Genomic DNA, 23,358 nt, shown 5'->3' with positions numbered 1-23,358 from the left:
ACTTTCCACAGTGTGATGGCACAATGTTTGATTCTTTCACTCACTCACACTCACTTTCTTAACCGCTTATCCAATTAGGGTCACGGGGGAGCCTATCCCAGCTTTTCAATGGGCACAAGGCACACAGTAACACCCTGGGCGGGGCACCAGTCCATTGCAGGGCAGACACACATACACACACATACACCCATTCACCCAAAGGGCAATTCAGTGTCTCCAATTAACCTGACTGCATGTTTTCGGACTGTGGGAGGGAACCGGAGCTCCCGGAGGAAACCCACGCAGACACAGGGAGAACATGCAAACTCTGCACAGGAAGGACCCGGACCGCCCTGCCTAGGGATCGAACCCAGGACCTTCTTGCTGTGAGGAGGCAGTGCTATCCACCGAGCCACCGTGCCGCCCTGTTTGGTTCTTTTATTTTATAAAATTCATTATGTTCTGCAGGGTTAATTAAGGTATGGTATTTAACAATACCAGGGTTTTACAGTTGAGTTAACTTCAGAATCCTGACTGGTAATTTTAAAGCAATTAAATTGCAATCACTTAAATAGTGTATTGTAGAATGGTTGATATATGTTATACAGTATATGTTTTATTAAATTAGTTCAATGGAAAATAATATAATTGAACAAAAACAGGGAACGACACCAGTTTTATATTACAGCATAACTCAATGAAAATCAAATGGGGAGTTTATTGAGATATGGCAACCCGTGTAGCTCACAGCTCGTCTGTATGCTTTCCCTCTACTGGAGTGGAGAAAGACCTCAGTGATAGATTGATACATAAAACCATAACAAAAATATATCTAAATTTGCATAGTTTTGTAAAATACAAACATTTATGCTATTACTGGACACTTTATTTGAAAATCACTATGCTAATACTGCTTAGCAACCACTCAACTACTCATAGAACAGCCTCAATTCCTTCTGGAAAAATGTTTAAACTTTATACTCATGTTAATGTTATTGCAGTATGTAATTCCTGCTGCAAGTCATGTTACTGGGAAGGCCACTGAAAAACAATAAACATACTGTTATTTACATGTGTGTAGTATCATGCTGGAAAAAAACAATTCCACGATGGGTAAATGAAATGATGGCTGTAAAGAAATACACATTGTCAGGAACTATGTTGAGATGTTGTGGCATTTAAATGATGCTATAATTGATATTAGGTAGGCCAACAAAACATTAATCACTCCATTACACCGCCTGAACTGTTAACACAAGTCAGGTTGGGCCCAGAGATTTATGCTGTTTGCTCTAAATTCTGCCCCTTCTACTGTAGTGTTAGATTTCTCAGTTACTAACAGCAGATGTGGTCCTCTGGTGAATTAGATTATTACACAAATGCAGGTGTACAAGTGTTTTAAGTGTCTGCTGAGTATAAGAAAAATTCATTTATGTGCCTAAATGTGTTTATTTTGCTGTAGTTTTTTTCCCATATAAGTTAAATATGGGGCTCATCTATTTATAGATGTATGCATCCCATCCCTCCAGTCACTCATTGGTATTTTTTTATTCATACATTCATCTGCTAATAAAATAATTCACAGGCGCCTTACAGCAAGAAGATCCTGGGTTTGATCCCCAGGCGGGGCGGTCCAGGGCCTTTCTGTGTGGAGTTTGTATGTTCTTCCCGTGTCTGTGTGGGTTTCCTCCCACAGTCCAAAGATGTGCAAGTGAGGTGAACTGGAGATACAAAATTGTCTGTGACTGTTTGACATTAAACTTGTGAAGTGATGAACCTTGTGTAATGAGTAACTACCGTTTCTGTCATAAATGTAACCAAAGTGTAAAACATGTCATTAAAATCCTAATAAATAAATAAATTAATTAATTAATTTACATATTTATTAGTTAATTCATTTATTTATTATTCATTTTATGTAATCATTTATTCCATATTCATTGATTTGTTTATTTATTGATGTAATCACACTTATTTGTTCACCAACTTTTCATTAATTCATTGATTAATATACTATTTTACTCATGTATAAATAAATGAATCTTAGTTTACTAATCCAATAGATAGATGATAGACAGACAGACAGACAGACAGACAGACAGACAGACAGACAGACAGACAGACAGACAGACAGACAGACAGATAGATAGATAGATAGATAGATAGATAGATAGATAGATAGATAGATAGATAGATAGATAGATAGATAGATTAACAGTACAGTACAAAACAAAGCAAACAGAAAAACTAGAACTGAGTAGTTCTTGTATTTTACATAAAATAGATAACTGGTAACTGTAATGACTATGCACGAGGTTTAGTTTCAGTATAAAGTTAGAGTGAATAGTAAATAAATCATTAAATAGTTAAAAAGTTAAAAAGTGACATTTATTAATTTGTGACACTTACTAAACACTTAAGCTGACTTGTACCTATTTACTAACATTTTTTTTCCATTTCCAAAAAAAAAAAAAAAACACTGGTTCTAACAGGTTTCAGCAGATTTGTGTTCTTCGACTGTTGTTTACTAAAACTTGAGAAATGAAATGTTTACTATGGAAGCACTTCTGTAAGTCGTTCTGGATAAGAGCGTCTGCTAAATGCAGAAAATGTAAATGTAAATGTAATTAATTAATATACACACATTAGTTATCTAATTTATTTATTATAGTATTATTTATTATTTTAATAATGCATGAACATAGTTAAAAAGCAGTATTGTGTTAATTATAATGTTTTAAATGAATGATGTAGATGATTTAATAATCGAGCTAATATTTTTAGATTGCATAAATCAGGCTAATAAACAGTAATGATATCATTTAAAATAATCAATGTGTTGTGTTTATTATAGGGTTGTAATGATGCACCACAAGACTGTTAAAAATCGGTTCACATGTGTAACGATTCAAATCGGTTTACATGTACGTATAATGAATTGATATTCACTTTAAACAGTAGAGGGCGCTGGCGCTATTTACCTCGCCTGGTTGACGTCACTTTACAAAGTTGCCAGGTTCGGAATTGTCCAGTTACATTTATTTATGTGAGGATACTTTCTTTATTTGTATTATTCATGTATTTATTTCATGTGGGATTTGTTTTAAAATTTAATTTCAGTTTGAACTGTACAGCTGACAAGTTGGAAAGTCGTGTAGCGTGAATTTGGCATAACTGGTAATCAGGGTCTTATATTGTTAGAGCTGGTGTTTCTAAATGATGCTCATTTGTGTCCAGAGGTGTGCAGCATTGTTTTGCATGGTTTGTACCTACCTCAGAAATAAAAGGACATTCATTGTTCAGATAAATAAAAGAGAAGCACAAATACAGTATTTTAGTTTCTTTTTTTAAAGAGAAATAATAAATGGAAACTGTCATAATTTGTCTTCAGTTGCATTTTGTTTAAAAAATCGGGGAAAAATCGTATCGTGAACCCAGTATCGTGAATCGTATCGCATCGTGGGTAGTGTATCGTTACATCCCTAGTTTATTATGATACTCAGTTATATGTTTCCTCGGGAACTATTGTTGCTAACGCTGAGTTTCTGTACGGTCCGGTGAGCGGGTCGGACTTGAGGATCCTTGTTGGCTGAGTCAGGTGGGACGTGAATCCGGTTTTAATCTGGTAAGTAAATAATAATCATAATAAATGTTGTATTTTATTGTATAATAAAACATGTTAGAGGTGTACATGTTAGTGCTGAACAGATGTGACTGAACTGAAACGCAGGTTGTGTTAATCTTACAGTGGGGTGAGTGTTTACAGAACAACACACTGCAGTTATATTAGTAAGGTCACAGTGTTCCGTACAGTATCGGTTCATCTGTTAGTTTTATATAATTTGGAGAACAAACGTGTCCCGTTATTTTTGAAAAGCACTAAAAAGCAAAAACAGCTTGCAACAGTTTGTATTACTATGCGTTATTGACCTGGAACGAAGTAGGTATTAAGTGTTCTTTCTACCACTGAGATAAACTGGAATGCCGACTGTGAAACACATGTTGAATATTAAAGTAACTTCACCGCAGTTCAGTGTTCAAACACTTTACTGAGTATGCTGATGTGGTTGCTTTATTACTAAAATAGCTGAATTATAGACATAAATGAAGTTAAAAGTAAACTTTTGTTCATTTTGGAGTTCCTGGTTGATTTATGGTTATACAAATATACACAAAACACATTAGATTATTAAATAGGAGTTGTAGAAAGTTTTATAATGTTAAGTTGCTTTGTGGCATGGCCTGATAAGTCATTCCTAGGGATGTAACGATACACTCTACCCATGATGCAATTCACGATACTGGGTTCACGATACGATTTGAAGACAAATTATGAAAAAGTTTCCTTTTATTATCTCTCTTTAAAAAAAACAAAATACTGTATTTGTTATTATCTTTTATTTATCTAAATAATGAATGCCCTTTTATTTCTGAGGTAGGTACAAACTATGCAAAACAATTATGAATTAAGCCCAATTTGGCAGAAAACCCCCGAATCTGGCAACCAGGTGAACAGCGCAAGTGACATCAACCAGGCGAGGTGTATAGCGCCAGTGCCCTCTGCTGTTTAAAGTAAATATCGATTCATCTGACATGTCAAATGGATTTGAATCGTGGAATTTTTGAGTCGGTTATTAACTGACTTGTGGTGCATCGTTAGTTATTGTGACTTACTTCAGCTAGTTATTATCCATACATCTAAATATGACTAGTTTCACTGCACCCACAAAAAGTACATCGAATGGTGATCTTTGCTGAGGTCAGGACGAAAACCTGGACTATCATTTTATGTCAACACTCCAAGAGACCATATCAAGTCAGGTCAAATTTATTTATATAGCACTTTTTAGAATGGACATTGTCTCAAAGCAACTTTACAGAATCCAGGACCAACAGACCAAAAAAAACCTATTGAGCAAGCCGAGGGCGACAATGGCAAGGAAAAACTCGCTTAAAATTACTGGAAGAAACCTTGAGAGGAACCAGACTCAGCAGATCCTCCTTGGGTGGCCTAAAGGATAATTTGAATAAATAGGATTTACAGAAATCATACAATCACAAAATTCATCTAGCAAAAAATAATAATGTTTGTATATGGTAGATACATCATGTGGCCTGAAGTACATGAGCAAAGTAATTTATTGAGCTGTCACAGTCATTCCTACTGTTTACAGATGCAGAAATTAATAATTTTAAATCAATAATTTGGCTGTAAAATTGCTTGTATTTAGCGTAGTTTTTTATATAGTGCCACTTTTTTAACAAGTCTGTTTATTGTCATCAACATAATATTACTAAGCATGTGCTGTTTCTGGTATTTTGTCCACCCAGTGTACATGTGACTACTGACTTAAACCTTTAGCAGGCTCCTCTTTTACATTTGTTCTCTGTATCTGTAGCTGCATACGAGGGCTTAGCTGCGTTTACAAGATGCCGAAGAAGAAGACCGGCGCGCGCAAGAAGGCGGAAAGTCGCAAAGAACGAGAGAAACAAAGCCGTGCAAACAGAGAGCAGATTGATGTTGCCAAACACCCGTGCAACTCCTCCATGGTAGGAGCATGGACAGCATGTTGAATGTGTTCATAATAAACACTGTTGTTTATGTGCTGCTGTGTGGCTCTCTGGGGCTGGAAATCTTTAGGTGGTAATAATAATAAACACAGTATATGGTACACTGTAGAGTAGGGGTGGAAATTTTTAGGCACCCCACAACTGTTATAAATGTTATTAACAATCATTTTGAATGTATATCAAGTCTATAGATTTTCTATATACACTTATGCCAAGTTCACACTACACGACTTTCCAAGTCGTCAGGTCGCTGTACAGTTCACACTACACAACTGGATCTCTTGTAATCGGGAGTCTTTCAAGTCGGTGTGGCTTTCACACTACATGACTGATCGGCGATAGGGGGATTTCACACTACACCATCTATCACCAACTGGAATCACAGGCGAGCTTCTCTGATCTCTCGAACTACGTTTTGTCATGAAAACAAATGCGAGAAGTGACGAGAGGTTTAATTATACCACGTCCAAAAATGCACGTCAACAAGTAGCGAGCGATCAAAGTTTGTGATCTGATGTGCAGCGTAAAATCAAGGAGAAAAAAAATAAATGAATCTGAGTGGATTTGGCTACACAAACAGCTTGGATTGTTCTATAGTGATTTGGAGGTTAATAAATATTGTTTGCAATGCAGCGTTGGTGTTTTGTAGAGAACGATCAGGTCAGAAACACTGTTAAACACTGTGTGTATGCCGATGTATTCTGATATAAACTATATTACGCCCCTGTCCCACCTTTTTACACTCCTCCCCTGCATTTCCCCTCACACCGTATCTTGCGTTTTCATTGGCTGTTCGACATAGCGCTCATTGCCAGTCACTGCATTCAGATATTTGACATGCTAGAAATCTCTCTTCAGTCGCCGAGTGCTCGGCGAGCCGCTCGGATTGAGTTGTTGAGTAGTTCACACAGCGGTTGAGAGCCGAGTTGCTCCCAAGCCGGCAAATCTAGCGAAGACCATTCGGCGAGACATCAATTCTTCACAGCTGGAACAATGAAAGACATTTTTTACCTTGGAAAAACCAGAAAAACTTTTGAATTTTATTACAATTACTGAATTAGGAATATTCATGTAATATCAGAGACTACCTAATGGATACAAAAGAACCCACGTAAACCTTTCCTGCCATTAATGTAACTCACAAGAGTAAACATGGCGTTAAAAGATAGTAGATGGATGGATGGATGGATGGATGGATGGATGGATAGATAGATGGATAGATGGATGGATGGATGGATGGATAGATAGTAGATAGATAGTAGATAGATGGATGGATGGATGATGGATGGATGGATGGATGGATAGTGGGTGGATGGATGGATAGATAGATAGTAGATGGATGGATGGATGGATGGATAGATAGTAGATAGATGGATGGATGGATGGATGGATAGATAGTAGATGGATGGATGGATGGATGGATGGATGGATGGTTAGATGGATGGATGGATAGTGGATGGATGGATAGATAGTAGATAGATAGTAGATAGATAGATGGATGGATGGATGGATGGATGGATAGTGGATGGATGGATAGATAGTAGATAGATAGTAGATAGATAGATGGATGGATGGATGGATAGTGGATGGATGGATAGATAGTAGATAAATAGTAGATAGATAGATGGATGGATGGATGGATGGATGGATGGATAGGCCAGCAGTTCTGAGATCTGGTTGCTATCAGCTGGCCGGGCATCTAAAAAGACTACATTGGCTCTGTCTGGGAGGGGTGGGGGTGTTGGTTGTGGTCAAAGCCCTGCGAAGGATTGGCACTTTGTCCAGGGTACTTCTGCCTTTTGGTCAGAGTTTTTTTTTTTCGAGCAACCAGACCCACCGTGACCCTGTCCAGGATAAAACGCAGATTCTTTATTTGTGTGCATGTCTCAGCACAAACTCCAGTACATGTTCTAATTAAGCTCTGTCATTGTTCTTTTCAGGAATGTGACAAGTGTGAACGGTAAGATTTTTTATCCAGCACACACAACTTTCTTCTGCTGTTTACTGTTTCTATTTTGTCTGACATTTAATTTTTCTTATCATGTTAGACGACAGAAAAATCGAGCCTTCTGTTACTTCTGCTCTTCAGTGCAGAAACTTCCGATGTGCGCCCAGTGTGGTAAGTTTTGATTGGATCGTTGTTTTTACACCTGAATTTAGTGAGGTTTTTAAACAGTTTTGTAGTTACAACATGCCAGTATTTTAAAAGACAGATTTTCTTTAGTATGTGTGCTTTCTATTTCTTGTCAAATATGAATGAAAGTTTAGAAAGGGCAAGCCATTTGATACAGTACTACACAGGTTCTAATGTATGCTGTGGATTTGTTAATGAGGCAGACAAAAACAATTTCATCATGTTATCTATTCAGTAGCTGAATTCTTGTGTCCTAATGGGTGGTGTGATGGGATTTGTTGTTTTTAAAGGTAAAACGAAGTGCATGAAATCCTCGGACTGTGTCATAAAACATCCTGGTGTTCACAGCACTGGAATGGGCATGGTGGTAAGTAATATACCATTCTTAAAACAAACTTTTTTCTCATACACAGATCAGGACATATATACATCAATCAGTTATAATATTAGAACCACCTCCTTGTTTCTACACTCACTGTCCATTTTATCAGCTCCACTTACCATATAGAAGCACTTTGTAGTTCTACAATTACTGACTGTAGTCCATCGGTTTCTCTACATGCTTTGTTAGCTCCCTTTCATGCTGTTATTTAATGGTCAGGACCACCACAGAGCAGGTATTTGGGTGGTGGATCATTCTCAGCACTGCAGTGACACTGACATGGTGGTGGTGTGTTAGTGTGTGTTGTGTTGGTATGAGTAGATCAGACACAGCAGCGCTGCTGGAGTTTTTAAACACCTCACTGTCACTGCTGGACTAAGAATAGTCCACCAACCAAAAATATCCAGCCAACAGCGTCCTGTGACCACTGATGAAGGTTTAGAAGATGACCAACTCAAACAGCAGCAATAGATGAGCGATCGTCTCTGACTTTACATCTACAAGGTGGACCAACTAGGTAGGAGTGTCTAATAGAGTGGACAGTGAGTGGACACGGTATTTAAAAACTCCAGCAGCGCTGCTGTGTCTGATCCACTCATACCAGCACAACACACACTAACACACCACCACCATGTCAGTGTCACTGCAGTGCTGAGAATGATCCACCACCTAAATAATACCTGTGGGGGTCCTGACCATTGAAGAACAGAGTAAAAGGTGGTTAATAAAAGTATGTCAGTAATTGTAGAACTACAAAGTGCTCCTATATGGTAAGTGGAGCTGAAAAAATGGACAGTGAGTGTAGAAACAAGGAGGCAGTTTTAATGTTATGGATGATCACTATATATAGTGTGGGAGGTTTCATGGCTAAATTGGACCAGTCTGGTGGCCAATCTTCATTAATTGCACATTGCACCAGTAAGAGCAGAGTGTGAAGGTTCAATTAGCAGGGTAAGAGCACAGTTTTGCTCAAAATATTGCAATGCACACAACATTATGGGTGACATACCAGAGTTCAAAAGAGGAAAAATTGTTGGTGCACGTCTTGCTGGCGCATCTGTGACCAAGACAGCAAGTCTTTGTGATGTATCAAGAGCCACGGTATCCAGGGTAATGTCAGCATACCACCAAGAAGGACAAACCAGATCCAACAGGATTAACTGTGGACGCAAGAGGAAGCTGTCTGAAAGGGATGTTCGGGTGCTAACCCGGATTGTATCCAAAAAACATAAAACCACGGCTGCCCAAATCACGGCAGAATTAAATGTGCCCTCAACTCTCCTGTTTCCACCAGAACTGTCCGTCGGGAGCTCCACAGGGTCAATATACACGGCCGGGCTGCTATAGCCAAACCTTTGGTCACTCGTGCCAATGCCAAACGTCGGTTTCAATGGTGCAAGGAGCGCAAATCTTGGGCTGTGGACAATGTGAAACATGTATTGTTCTCTGATGAGTCCACCTTTACTGTTTTCCCCACATCCGGGAGAGTTACGGTGTGGAGAAGCCCCAAAGAAGCGTACCACCCAGACTGTTGCATGCCCAGAGTGAAGCATGGGGGTGGATCAGTGATGGTTTGGGCTGCCATATCATGGCATTCCCTTGGCCCAATACTTGTGCTAGATGGGCGCGTCACTGCCAAGGACTACCGAACCATTCTGGAGGACCATGTGCATCCAATGGCGGTGCCGTGTATCAGGATGACAATGCACCAATACACACAGCAAGACTGGTGAAAGATTGGTTTGATGAACATGAAAGTGAAGTTGAACATCTCCCATGGCCTGCACAGTCACCAGATCTAAATATTATTGAGCCACTTTGGGGTGTTTTGGAGAAGCGAGTCAGGAAACGTTTTCCTCCACCAGCATCACGTAGTGACCTGGCCACTATCCTGCAAGAAGAATGGCTTAAAATCCCTCTGACCACTGTGCAGGACTTGTATATGTCATTTCCAAGACGAATTGACGCTGTATTGGCCGCAAAAGGAGGCCCTACACCATACTAATAAATTATTGTGGTCTAAAACCAGGTGTTTCAGTTATTTTGTCCAACCCCTGTATATATATATACAGTGTATCACAAAAGTGAGTACACCCCTCACATTTCTGCAAATATTTCATTATATCTTTTTATGGAACAACACTATAGACATGAAACTTGGATATAACTTAGAGTAGTCAGTGTACAGCTTGTATAGCAGTGTAGATTTACTGTCTTCTGAAAATAACTCAACACACAGCCATTAATGTCTAAATAGCTGGCAACATAAGTGAGTACACCCCACAGTGAACATGTCCAAATTGTGCCCAAATGTGTCGTTGTCCCTCCCTGGTGTCATGTGTCAAGGTCCCAGGTGTAAATGGGGAGCAGGGCTGTTAAATTTGGTGTTTTGGGTACAATTCTCTCATACTGGCCACTGGATATTAAACATGGCACCTCATGGCAAAGAACTCTCTGAGGATGTGAGAAATAGAATTGTTGCTCTGCACAAAGATGGCCTGGGCTATAAGAAGATTGCTAACACCCTGAAACTGAGCTACAGCATGGTGGCCAAGGTCATACAGCGGTTTTCCAGGACAGGTTCCACTCGGAACAGGCTTCGCCAGGGTCGACCAAAGAAGTTGAGTCCACGTGTTCGGCGTCATATCCAGAGGTTGGCTTTAAAAAATAGACACATGAGTGCTGCCAGCATTGCTGCAGAGGTTGAAGACGTGGGAGGTCAGCCTGTCAGTGCTCAGACCATACGCCGCACACTGCATCAACTCGGTCTGCATGGTCGTCATCCCAGAAGGAAGCTGACGCACAAGAAAGCCCGCAAACAGTTTGCTGAAGACAAGCAGTCCAAGAACATGGATTACTGGAATGCCCTGTGGTGTGACGAGACCAAGATAAACTTGTTTGGCTCAGATGGTGTCCAGCATGTGTGGCGGCGCCCTGGTGAGAAGTACCAAGACAACTGTATCTTGCCTACAGTCAAGCATGGTGGTGGTAGCATCATGGTCTTGGGCTGCATGAGTGTTGCTGGCACTGGGGAGCTGCAGTTCATTGAGGGAAACATGAATTCCAACATGTACTGTGACATTCTGAAACAGAGCATGATCCCCTCCCTTCGAAAACTGGGCCTCATGGCAGTTTTCCAACAGGATAACGACCCCAAACACAACCTCCAAGATGACAACTGCCTTGCTGAGGAAGCTGAAGGTAAAGGTGATGGACTAAACCCAATTGAGCACCTGTGGAAAGTGGAGGAGTTCAAGGTGTCTAACATCCACCAGCTCCGTGATGTCATCATGGAGGAGTGGAAGAGGATTCCAGTAGCAACCTGTGCAGCTCTGGTGAATTCCATGCCCAGGAGGGTTAAGGCAGTGCTGGATAATAATGGTGGTCACACAAAATATTGACACTTTGGGCACAATTTGGACATGTTCACTGTGGGGTGTACTCACTTATGTTGCAGCTATTTAGACATTAATGGCTGTGTGTTGAGTTATTTTCAGAAGACAGTAAATCTACACTGCTATACAAGCTGTACACTGACTACTCTAAGTTATATCCAAGTTTTATTTCTATAGTGTTGTCCCATGAAAATATTTGCAGAAATGTGAGGGGTGTACTCATTTTTGTGATACACTGTATATATATACAGGGGTTGGACAAAATAACTGAAACGCCTGTCATTTTAGTGTGGGAGGTTTCATGGCTAAATTGGACCAGTCTGGTGGCCAATCTTCATTAATTGCACATTGCACCAGTAAGAGCAGAGTGTGAAGGTTCAATTAGCAGGGTAAGAGCACAGTTTTGCTCAAAATATTGCAATGCACACAACATTATGGGTGACATACCAGAGTTCAAAAGAGGAAAAATTGTTGGTGCACGTCTTGCTGGCGCATCTGTGACCAAGACAGCAAGTCTTTGTGATGTATCAAGAGCCATGGTATCCAGGGTAATGTCAGCATACCACCAAGAAGGACAAACCACATCCAACAGGATTAACTGTGGACGCAAGAGGAAGCTGTCTGAAAGGGATGTTCGGGTGCTAACCCGGATTGTATCCAAAAAACATAAAACCACGGCTGCCCAAATCACAGCAGAATTAAATGTGCCCTCAACTCTCCTGTTTCCACCAGAACTGTCCGTCGGGAGCTCCACAGGGTCAATATACACGGCCGGGCTGCTATAGCCAAACCTTTGGTCACTCGTGCCAATGCCAAACGTCGGTTTCAATGGTGCAAGGAGCGCAAATCTTGGGCTGTGAACAATGTGAAACATGTATTGTTCTCTGATGAGTCCACCTTTACTGTTTTCCCCACATCCGGGAGAGTTACGGTGTGGAGAAGCCCCAAAGAAGCGTACCACCCAGACTGTTGCATGCCCAGAGTGAAGCATGGGGGTGGATCAGTGATGGTTTGGGCTGCCATATCATGGCATTCCCTTGGCCCAATACTTGTGCTAGATGGGCGCGTCACTGCCAAGGACTACCGAACCATTCTGGAGGACCATGTGCATCCAATGGCGGTGCCGTGTATCAGGATGACAATGCACCAATACACACAGCAAGACTGGTGAAAGTCTGGTTTGATGAACATGAAAGTGAAGTTGAACATCTCCCATGGCCTGCACAGTCACCAGATCTAAATATTATTGAGCCACTTTGGGGTGTTTTGGAGAAGCGAGTCAGGAAACGTTTTCCTCCACCAGCATCACGTAGTGACCTGGCCACTATCCTGCAAGAAGAATGGCTTAAAATCCCTCTGACCACTGTGCAGGACTTGTATATGTCATTTCCAAGACGAATTGACGCTGTATTGGCCGCAAAAGGAGGCCCTACACCATACTAATAAATTATTGTGGTCTAAAACCAGGTGTTTCAGTTATTTTGTCCAAACCCTGTATATATATATATATATATATACAGTGTATCACAAAAGTGAGTACACCCCTCACATTTCTGCAGATATTTAAGTATATCTTTTCATGGGACAACACTGACAAAATGACACTTTGACACAATGAAAAGTAGTCTGTGTGCAGCTTATATAACAGTGTAAATTTATTCTTCCCTCAAAATAACTCAATATACAGCCATTAATGTCTAAACCACCGGCAACAAAAGTGAGTACACCCCTTAGTGAAAGTTCCTGAAATGTCAATATTTTGTGTGGCCACCATTATTTCCCAGAACTGCCTTAACTCTCCTGGGCATGGAGTTTACCAGAGCTTCACAGGTTGCCACTGGAATGCTTTTCCACTCCTCCATGACGACATCACAGAGCTGGCGGATATTCGAGACTTTGCGCTCCTCCACCTTCCGCTTGAGGATGCCCCAAAGATGTTCTATTGGGTTTAGGTCTGGAGACATGCTTGGCCAGTCCATCACCTTTACCCTCAGCCTCTTCAATAAAGCAGTGGTCGTCTTAGAGGTGTGTTTGGGGTCATTATCATGCTGGAACACTGCCCTGCGACCCAGTTTCCGGAGGGAGGGGATCATGCTCTGCTCAGTATTTCACAGTACATATTGGAGTTCATGTGTCCCTCAATGAAATGTAACTCCCCAACACCTGCTGCACTCATGCAGCCCCAGACCATGGCATTCCCACCACCATGCTTGACTGTAGGCATGACACACTTATCTTTGTACTCCTCACCTGATTGCCGCCACACATGCTTGAGACCATCTGAACCAAACAAATTAATCTTGGTCTCATCAGACCATAGGACATGGTTCCAGTAATCCATGTCCTTTGTTGACATGTCTTCAGCAAACTGTTTGCGGGCTTTCTTGTGTAGAGACTTCAGAAGAGGCTTCCTTCTGGGGTGATGGCCATGCAGACCAATTTGATGTAGTGTGCGGCGTATGGTCTGAGCACTGACAGGCTGACCCCCCACCTTTTCAATCTCTGCAGCAATGCTGACAGCACTCCTGCGCCTATCTTTCAAAGACAGCAGTTGGATGTGACGCTGAGCACGTGCACTCAGCTTCTTTGGACGACCAACGCGAGGTCTGTTCTGAGTGGACCCTGCTCTTTTAAAACGCTGGATGATCTTGGCCACTGTGCTGCAGCTCAGTTTCAGGGTGTTGGCAATCTTCTTGTAGCCTTGGCCATCTTCATGTAGCGCAACAATTCGTCTTTTAAGATCCTCAGAGAGTTCTTTGCCATGAGGTGCCATGTTGGAACTTTCAGTGACCAGTATGAGAGAGTGTGAGAGCTGTACTACTAAATTGAACACACCTGCTCCCTATGCACACCTGAGACCTAGTAACACTAACAAATCACATGACATTTTGGAGGGAAAATGACAAGCAGTGCTCAATTTGGACATTTAGGGGTGTAGTCTCTTAGGGGTGTACTCACTTTTGTTGCCGGTGGTTTAGACATTAATGGCTGTATATTGAGTTATTTTGAGGGAAGAATAAATTTACACTGTTATATAAGCTGCACACAGACTACTTTTCATTGTGTCAAAGTGTCATTTTGTCAGTGTTGTCCCATGAAAAGATATACTTAAATATCTGCAGAAATGTGAGGGGTGTACTCACTTTTGTGATACACTGTATATATATATATATATATATATATATATATATATATATATACATATATATACTGTATATATATTTAATACAAGACCAATAAAACTTGCATACACAGATTTCTGCCATAAATATTTTCCAGATCATCTTGTATACCACCAGTTTTTTTTTTTTATTATTATTATTGTCATAGTTTGTGTCCTCTAAATGCAGCTAGAGAATTAATACACCCTTAAGTGTGGAGGAATTAGATTTATTTCCAGAGAGCATTCTGGGACTACTTTATTAACAAAGCATGTTTCTTTCTCATTGTGATCACTAGGGTGCAATATGTGACTTCTGTGAAGCCTGGGTGTGCCATGGGAGAAAGTGTTTGAGTACACATGCCTGCTCCTGTCCTCTGACGGATGCAGACTGCATTGAATGTGAACGTAGTGTTTGGGAGCACGGTAAAAGTTTACTTTATAAATATTTATTGCAGTGGTACAATATAAATGCAAATTAGGACTATATTAATTTTGAGTCCCCTTAAAAATACATCAGGTCTCATGTCTTACTTGTTTTGTTAAAGTTAAATAATTCTGACTTACAGAAATTTTACTCATACTACAATTTTAAGTGTATTCTATTTTTGTAACATCATGTGGATGGCCGGGTGCATGTGCGTTGCTTACCTGAAGAACACATGGCACCAGGATGCACTATGGGAAGAAGACAAGCCGTCGGAGGCAGTGTGATGCTTTGGGCAATGTTCTGCTGGGAAACCTTGGGTCCTGCCACCCATGTGGCTGTTACTTTGACACGTATCACCTACCTGAGCATTGTTGTGGACCATGTACACCCTTTCATGGGAACAGTATTCCCTGATGGCTGTGGCCACTTTGAGCAGGATAATGTGCCCTGCCACAAAGCAAAAATGCTTCAGGAACGGTTTGAGGAGCACAATAACCAGTTTGAGGTGTTGACTTGGCTTCCAAATTCCCCAGATCTCAATCCAATCGAGCATCTGTGGGATGTGCTGGACAAACAAGTCCGATCCATGGAGGCCCCACCTCACAGCTTAGAGGAGTTAAAGGATCTGCTGCTGACATCTTGGTGCCAGATACCACAGCATACCTTCAGGGGTCTATTGGAGTCCATGCTTTGACAGGTCAGGGCTGTTTTAGCAGCAAAAGGGGGACCAACAAAGTTATGCATTATGGATGTATAGTCCTCCTACATTATGTACTTATACTGTAATAAATCTACCAGTAGTAGTGGTGTGCATGATGCAGAATATACTGAAGCAGTGTGCAGTAGAAATGCTATTTAAAACACAGCTAACATGTAATTTGCAGTCAGGCTGTTTGGTCAGTGAAGAAATGTTATGTATTGTTTGTGAAACAGGAGGACGCATTTTTCGCTGCTCGTTCTGTCACAATTGCTTATGCGAGGACGACCAGTTCGAGCACCAGGCCAGCTGTCAGGTGCTGGAGGCCGAGACTTATAAATGTGAGTACGTGGCAAACTTGTGCTGGTTTCTGTGTTTCTTTAGGTTTTGGAGGTCTTCTGGATTTAAACACTGACTTTCATATTATGTCTTGGTTTTAGGTGTTTCATGTAATCGACTTGGCCAGCACTCCTGTCTCAGATGCAAGGTCAGCTATTAAATTTAATATTTTTGTGCTTTATATTTACATTTATGTTTTCTGCATTTAGCAGATGCTCTTATCCAGAGCGACTTACGGAAGAGCTTCCATAGTAAACATTACCTTACTCTAGTTTAAGTAGACAACAGTTCAAGGATACAAATCTGCTGAAAACCCTGTTAGTGTTTTTTGTCAAGAAATAACTAAGAGCGTTAGTAAGTACAAGTCAGCTTAAGTGTTTAGTAAAGAGGTGTTTAGTCGTCTTTTGAACACATCAAGAGACTCAGATGTTCAGACAGACCAGGGAAGCTCGTTCCACCACTTGGGTGCAAGTACAGAGAAGATCCTTGATGCTTGTCTTCCTTGAGTTCTGAGTGGAGGATCAAGTCGCGCGAGACTAGTGGCTTGGAAGTTGCGTGGTACAGAGCGGGGTTTGATTAGACCTCGAAGGTAGCTTGGGGCTGGTCCATTTTTGGCTTTGTAGGCGAGCATCAGTGTTTTAAACTGAATGCGTGCAGCTACAGGAAGCCAGTGAGGAGAACGCAGCAGTGGGGTGATGTGGCAGTGTTTAGGTTGGTTAAAAACCAGGCGAGCAGCTGCATTGTGGATGAGTTGTAAGGGTTTAATAGTGAACATAGGAGCACCTGCCAGGTGGGAGTTACAGTAATTGAACCGTAAGATTACAAGTGACTGCACAAGAATCTGAATGGCTTCCATGGAGAGAAATGGCCGAATCTTCCTGATCTTGTAGAGGAGGAACCGGCACGATCTTGTCATGTTGGCTAAATGAGAAGAGACGTTCAGCTGGTTATCCAGGACAACACCAAGTCTTCTTACATTATCTGTCTGATCTGGGAGTCATCAAGAGAGGTGACTAGGTCCTGGGTTGGAGATTGATCTCCAGGATTGAGTTTTAGATGATGAGCAGACATCCATTATGAGATATCTCGCAGACTTGCTGAGATGTGTGCTGAGACTTGTCTGTCTGAAGGAGGAAATGACAGAATGAGCATAGGAGTGGTAAGAGGAGCCATGGGAGGCTATGACCTTTCCCAGAGAGCGGGTGTTTATTTTAGCTGTAGATTACATTGAAGGCTTTGAAGGTTTTTTTTTTAAATCACGTACACTATCTGGCATATGGGAATTTACCAGATTTATGGGGAGCTGTGCTAAAAAAGAGTTTTTTTAAGTTATGCTGTGCTGCATTGTTGTTTCACATGAAAAGGGCCAAAGTGACAATAATAAACAATTATTACATTTTTTAAGCTGGCCTCCTGCAGAAAAGCAGGATAGCACTAAACCACTTATGAAGGATGTTTTGGCAAAGCTCCCCATACATCTGGTAAATTTCCATATGCCATATAGTATGTGGACACAAAAAACTCTTATAGAATTAAGGTACAAAGCTACAAAGTAATCTACAGCTAAAATAAAAAATAATTGAAAGATAAAACACAATTACAGTAAATTCTGAAAGTATTCAGACCCCTTGACTGTGTTGTTGATTTGATTTAAAATGAATATACGAGGGTTTTCACACTTTTTTGACTCTATTTATTAAGAATTTCAAAATCAAATGACATGACTTTTCTACATAGTCGCCTTCAGATACATTTTTCCCAGCATCACATCATCATCACATGAAAATCTTCTTCCCTTTAAAGCTTCTTTGAGCATCCAAAAAGGTGGAAATCAGTTGGTGCTGAATCCGGACTATAAGTGTCTCTAGCTGCGTCCGAAATCGCATACTTACAGAGTACGTACTAGATTGGAGGAAGTATGCACTACTCTGCCTTAGTACGTACTTTAGGTACAGAAGTATGCAGTATGCACACAACAGCGATACGCACTACATGCGCCATCTTTCCAACGTCAAATGATGACGTGGGGACGTGATGACGTAATATCACCATAGTTACAGACTCATTACAAACACCACTCGCCAAAATTTTGGATATTTATCGTCTTTTTGTTATCTATTCGTCTTTAAAATTTTTATTTTATTTATCTTACTTACACTTGTAAACAGAGGGCCGCTATCTTTCTTGTTTCTTATTACTCTTCGAACGCCTACGCTGCTCCAGTTGCATTATGGGATACATTAGCGGACCGCAAGTGTGCATCGCTTGCATACTCAAACATGGCTGCCCAATAAGTAGGTCATCCGGGTACTTCTCGCGTACCTCTTTGTGTATACTGTGTATTTGGACATACTGACCGCTCTCGCGTCCTCATTTCGTGTACTATTGAGTATGGAAGTATGCGATTTCGGACGCAGCTTCTGTCTCTCAGACACGATCGATTACTACTCCTCCCACCCTCACCGCTTCCAACCAAAATATAAAAGTGCAGAAACTTTTTGAAGATCCCTTGTAATTAACATTTTTACTCATCTACACCTAATTATCCATCGTACATGTATTAGAGTTTTTCATAAATCCTTAAAAACCATTTAATCTATTTAAAATCTATTCACGTTACTGATGTAAGTATTCAGACCCCTTGCTGCGCCACTCCAGACTGTGGTCAGGTGCATCGTTTATGCTTTAATTTTTTCCTGATTTTTCTTAGAATTAATCTAAAATATATTTTTCTGCCTCTTGTGCCGACTTCTTGATCAGACAGTGCACGTTACTATTGCTGTTGCCCTTCTGCAGAAGTAGTAGTAGTAGTAACAGATTATAGACTTAATCTGCAGTCACATGATCTGTGGCTAAATTGCTTTAGTGTTGATGGTGGCTTGGTGGGTAGCACTGTCGCCTCACAGCAAGAAGGTCCTGTGTTTGATCTTCAGGTGGGGAGGTCCGGGTCCTTTCTGTGTGGAGTTTGCATGTTCTCCCCGTGTCTGTGTGGGTTTCCTCTGGGAGCTCCGTTTTCCACCCACAGTCTAAAGACGTGCAAGTGAGGTGAATTGGAGATAGAAAATTGTCTGATGAACCTTGTGTAGCCAGTTACTTCCTGTCCTGTCATGAATGTAACCAAAATCCTAATACAATAAATTTAGTGTTGACTGATCATCACATAGTGTGCAGATTTGCTGCTTACGTGCTTGTTTTTACAGCTTGTCACTGTCGCTCAATGTTCAGTCTGATTGAACTTTTACCCCGTTTACTGCTGACGTGTTAAAGCGCCGTCAGTGAGACAAATTGTTTATATGACGTTGACAGAAGTGAAGCACAGACATGGCGGATATGAACCGATTCTCTATGTTTCTCAAAACCTTAAACTGTTTAATGCAATCTTAAGTCTTGCATTAAAAAAATACAGCATGGTGACTAGTGAGCTGTGAAATGTGGAGTCCAGGTTTACATCCTAGACAGCAAGTTTTCTATTTCTGGAATCACCTGTCGTGGCTTCATAGCTCTTATATATGATTTAATCTGCCATTAGATTAACAATCCAATAAAGTTTAATGACCCGATTTTATTCTTTTACTGTTTTCCTCACATGTCCAGATGATGAAAATACATTTCATACAAAACTGCATCAGCTTCCTTCCATCAGCACGGTCAGCAAAACTGTGGAACTTCAGTTAAACGTGGCTTGATGTACAAGTCAGTCGAGTCACGTGTCTTTAGGCTAGAGTCCGAGTCGAGTCACGTGTCTTTAGGCTAGAGTCCGAGTCGAGTCACGAGTTAATATCATATACACAAAACATTTCTTGGAAATAGCGTAGAAATAAATAAATAATCTGTAAGTTCAGATAAAAACAACAGATTAGCGACTGTATTTTGCCGTTTTACTCAGTGCCTTTACTTTCCTAGGTACCAGTTAAAAGCTTAAATTGACCATCCATAATACTGCTTAGCTTATTTTGTTCCAGATGCTAAATTTATAACTGTGTGTCCCATTAGGAATATAATCCATTATTTTGTAAATGTGCTTATAATTAAAAACCTCCAAACTTTTCCTGGTTGTGAAGTAAAACATGAAAGCCGTTAGAAAGCCGATCAGGTGTTTCATTGACAATCATTTGTGTGACGCTGCAAACTGAATACACGCAAACAACAGAATTTCTTACTAAAAATTTAAATCAGAAGGTCTGATTGGTTCAGAAAGCGGTTCTCACAATCATTAGCGCCAATTCTGTAGGAGCGTTCCATTCACATTATCTGTTACTGTGAAGTGCACTACGTAGGGTATTCCACCATTTTAATCACTGCGCCGGAAGCTGGCTGGAACATTTACCCATTGCGTGCGTTGCGGGTTAAAACGGCCAGAGCGTTATTAGAGAGCAGAAAATGACACGATCAGAATGATGTTGATCATATTTTTCTTTTTATATATATATATAGTCATTCTATAATTTGGGGTACATTCCATGTCCAATGATAATAATTATATTTATTCTAACTATTTTCTTTAAAAATGTCATATTTTACCTATTAATGGAAAATCACAAAAACATTATGTGCATCCTATGCTTCATTTAGCTTGAGATTTGTCATGATGTTCCTAAATGAACAGTTTTTGCTGTGTCCATTTTTTAAGTTGAGGGTGCCTTGGTTTCAAAATAATGAATAAAATTATTAAGGGCAACAACATCTATTTTTTTTTTATTTCCATAGTTTAAATACTAAAGAAAAAGAATATTTTTTAAATTGAGTTTCTCTTTTAAATAATTTTAATATATTTATTTATTATTGTCCGCAAAAGTTCTGTCAACTGTGTCACTAACAGAACTCCACTCAGCAACTCTAAATGGTTTGTTCTAAAACTATGTGACCAGCATTACATGATATCATTTATCTCTGTGGAGGGCATATTGAACAAACTGTGGTGAATGTCCTCTTATTTTTACAAATATTTTATCTATAATAGAACATCGTCAATGAGTATATTAATTGACCGTCAACTATGTTACATACGTTGTTATGGTTACAATTTCTTTTATAATTTTAATTCAAATGTATGTTCAAATTAGACATTACTCTGTTCAAGAAATGACATGTGGTCAGCCAGGCAAGGTCTACCACTGAAGTTATGGGTCAAAATAGGGAAATTGTCAAGTAAGTTAAAATAAAAAATAATTATGTTTAAGCTTTGCAACTAGTGGATATGTTACACTAAAGGAATATATTAACTTGAATCACTGATTGTTCTACTGAGAAAGAACATTGTTTTTGTACTTTTTGGTGATGTGAAATGTACCCCAAATTATAGAATGACCCATATATATATACAGTGTATCACAAAAGTGAGTACACCCCTCACATTTCTGCAAATATTTCATTATATCTTTTCATGGGACAACACTATAGACATGAAACTTGGATATAACTTAGAGTAGTCAGTGTACAGCTTGTATAGCAGTGTAGATTTACTGTCTTCTGAAAATAACTCAATACACAGCCATTAATGTCTAAATAGCTGGCAACATAAGTGAGTACACCCCACAGTGAACATGTCCAAATTGTGCCCAAATGTGTCGTTGTCCCTCCCTGGTGTCATGTGTCAAGGTCCCAGGTGTAAATGGGGAGCAGGGCTGTTAAATTTGGTGTTTTGGGTACAATTCTCTCATACTGGCCACTGGATATTCAACATGGCACCTCATGGCAAAGAACTCTCTGAGGATGTGAGAAATAGAATTGTTACTCTCCACAAAGATGGCCTGGGCTATAAGAAGATTGCTAACACCCTGAAACTGAGCTACAGCATGGTGGCCAAGGTCATACAGCGGTTTTCCAGGACAGGTTCCACTCGGAACAGGCTTCGCCAGGGTCGACCAAAGAAGTTGAGTCCACGTGTTCGGCGTCATATCCAGAGGTTGGCTTTAAAAAATAGACACATGAGTGCTGCCAGCATTGCTGCAGAGGTTGAAGACGTGGGAGGTCAGCCTGTCAGTGCTCAGACCATACGCCGCACACTGCATCAACTCGGTCTGCATGGTCGTCATCCCAGAAGGAAGCTGACGCACAAGAAAGCCCGCAAACAGTTTGCTGAAGACAAGCAGTCCAAGAACATGGATTACTGGAATGCCCTGTGGTGTGACGAGACCAAGATAAACTTGTTTGGCTCAGATGGTGTCCAGCATGTGTGGCGGCGCCCTGGTGAGAAGTACCAAGACAACTGTATCTTGCCTACAGTCAAGCATGGTGGTGGTAGCATCATGGTCTTGGGCTGCATGAGTGTTGCTGGCACTGGGGAGCTGCAGTTCATTGAGGGAAACATGAATTCCAACATGTACTGTGACATTCTGAAACAGAGCATGATCCCCTCCCTTCGAAAACTGGGCCTCATGGCAGTTTTCCAACAGGATAACGACCCCAAACACAACCTCCAAGATGACAACTGCCTTGCTGAGGAAGCTGAAGGTAAAGGTGATGGACTAAACCCAATTGAGCACCTGTGGAAAGTGGAGGAGTTCAAGGTGTCTAACATCCACCAGCTCCGTGATGTCATCATGGAGGAATGGAAGAGGATTCCAGTAGCAACCTGTGCAGCTCTGGTGAATTCCATGCCCAGGAGGGTTAAGGCAGTGCTGGATAATAATGGTGGTCACACAAAATATTGACACTTTGGGCACAATTTGGACATGTTCACTGTGGGGTGTACTCACTTATGTTGCCAGCTATTTAGACATTAATGGCTGTGTGTTGAGTTATTTTCAGAAGACAGTAAATCTACACTGCTATACAAGTTGTACACTGACTACTCTAAGTTATATCCAAGTTTTAGTTCTATAGTGTTGTCCCATTAAAAGATATAATAAAATATTTGCAGAAATGTGAGGGGTGTACTCACTTTTGTGATACACTGTATATATATATATATAATTGTCACACGTAACTAATGTTGCTGACGTTTGTTGTCCACAAGTCAATTTTTGCGAGTCATCAAATGACTGAAACAAGCAAAACTGTTTAGACTGCTTCTCCTTTGCTTCCCAAATTTACAAAATCACAGAGCCCTGACCTCAGCCTCACTGAACAGCTCTGGAATGAACCGAAACTTCAATTCAGATCAGGTTCAGTTCCCAACCATACAAATGCTCTTTTGACTGAATAGGCACAAATTCCCACAGAAACCTGCTCAGAACATTGGCTGTTATTAGAGATGTACCGATCAGGGTTTTTGGCACCGATTTCGATCTCCGATCTCCTTTCAGGGCGATCAACCGATAGCCGATTTC

At 40.6% G+C, this 23,358-nt stretch overlaps 1 protein-coding gene across 1 annotated transcript in view; it reads left to right on the top strand.

Annotated features, from left to right (window-relative positions):
- Nucleotides 1-3,536: 3,536 nt before the first annotated feature.
- Nucleotides 3,537-23,358, top strand: part of znf330 (zinc finger protein 330) — a 29,249-nt gene continuing 9,427 nt past the window's right edge. Inside the window, exons 1-8 of the mRNA XM_062996236.1 lie at nt 3,537-3,604; nt 5,379-5,529; nt 7,491-7,510; nt 7,599-7,669; nt 7,975-8,051; nt 14,921-15,047; nt 15,985-16,089; nt 16,189-16,235. Coding sequence (XP_062852306.1) covers nt 5,410-5,529; nt 7,491-7,510; nt 7,599-7,669; nt 7,975-8,051; nt 14,921-15,047; nt 15,985-16,089; nt 16,189-16,235 — 567 coding nt within the window. The 5' untranslated portion in view covers nt 3,537-3,604; nt 5,379-5,409. The remainder of the gene's footprint in view (nt 3,605-5,378; nt 5,530-7,490; nt 7,511-7,598; nt 7,670-7,974; nt 8,052-14,920; nt 15,048-15,984; nt 16,090-16,188; nt 16,236-23,358) is intronic.

The sequence above is a fragment of the Trichomycterus rosablanca genome, chromosome 5, assembly GCF_030014385.1.
Source record: "Trichomycterus rosablanca isolate fTriRos1 chromosome 5, fTriRos1.hap1, whole genome shotgun sequence".
In the NCBI taxonomy this organism is placed as follows: Eukaryota; Metazoa; Chordata; class Actinopteri; order Siluriformes; family Trichomycteridae; genus Trichomycterus; species Trichomycterus rosablanca.
Note: the sequence above shows the minus strand (reverse complement) of the source record. Positions and strands in the feature narration are given on the sequence as shown.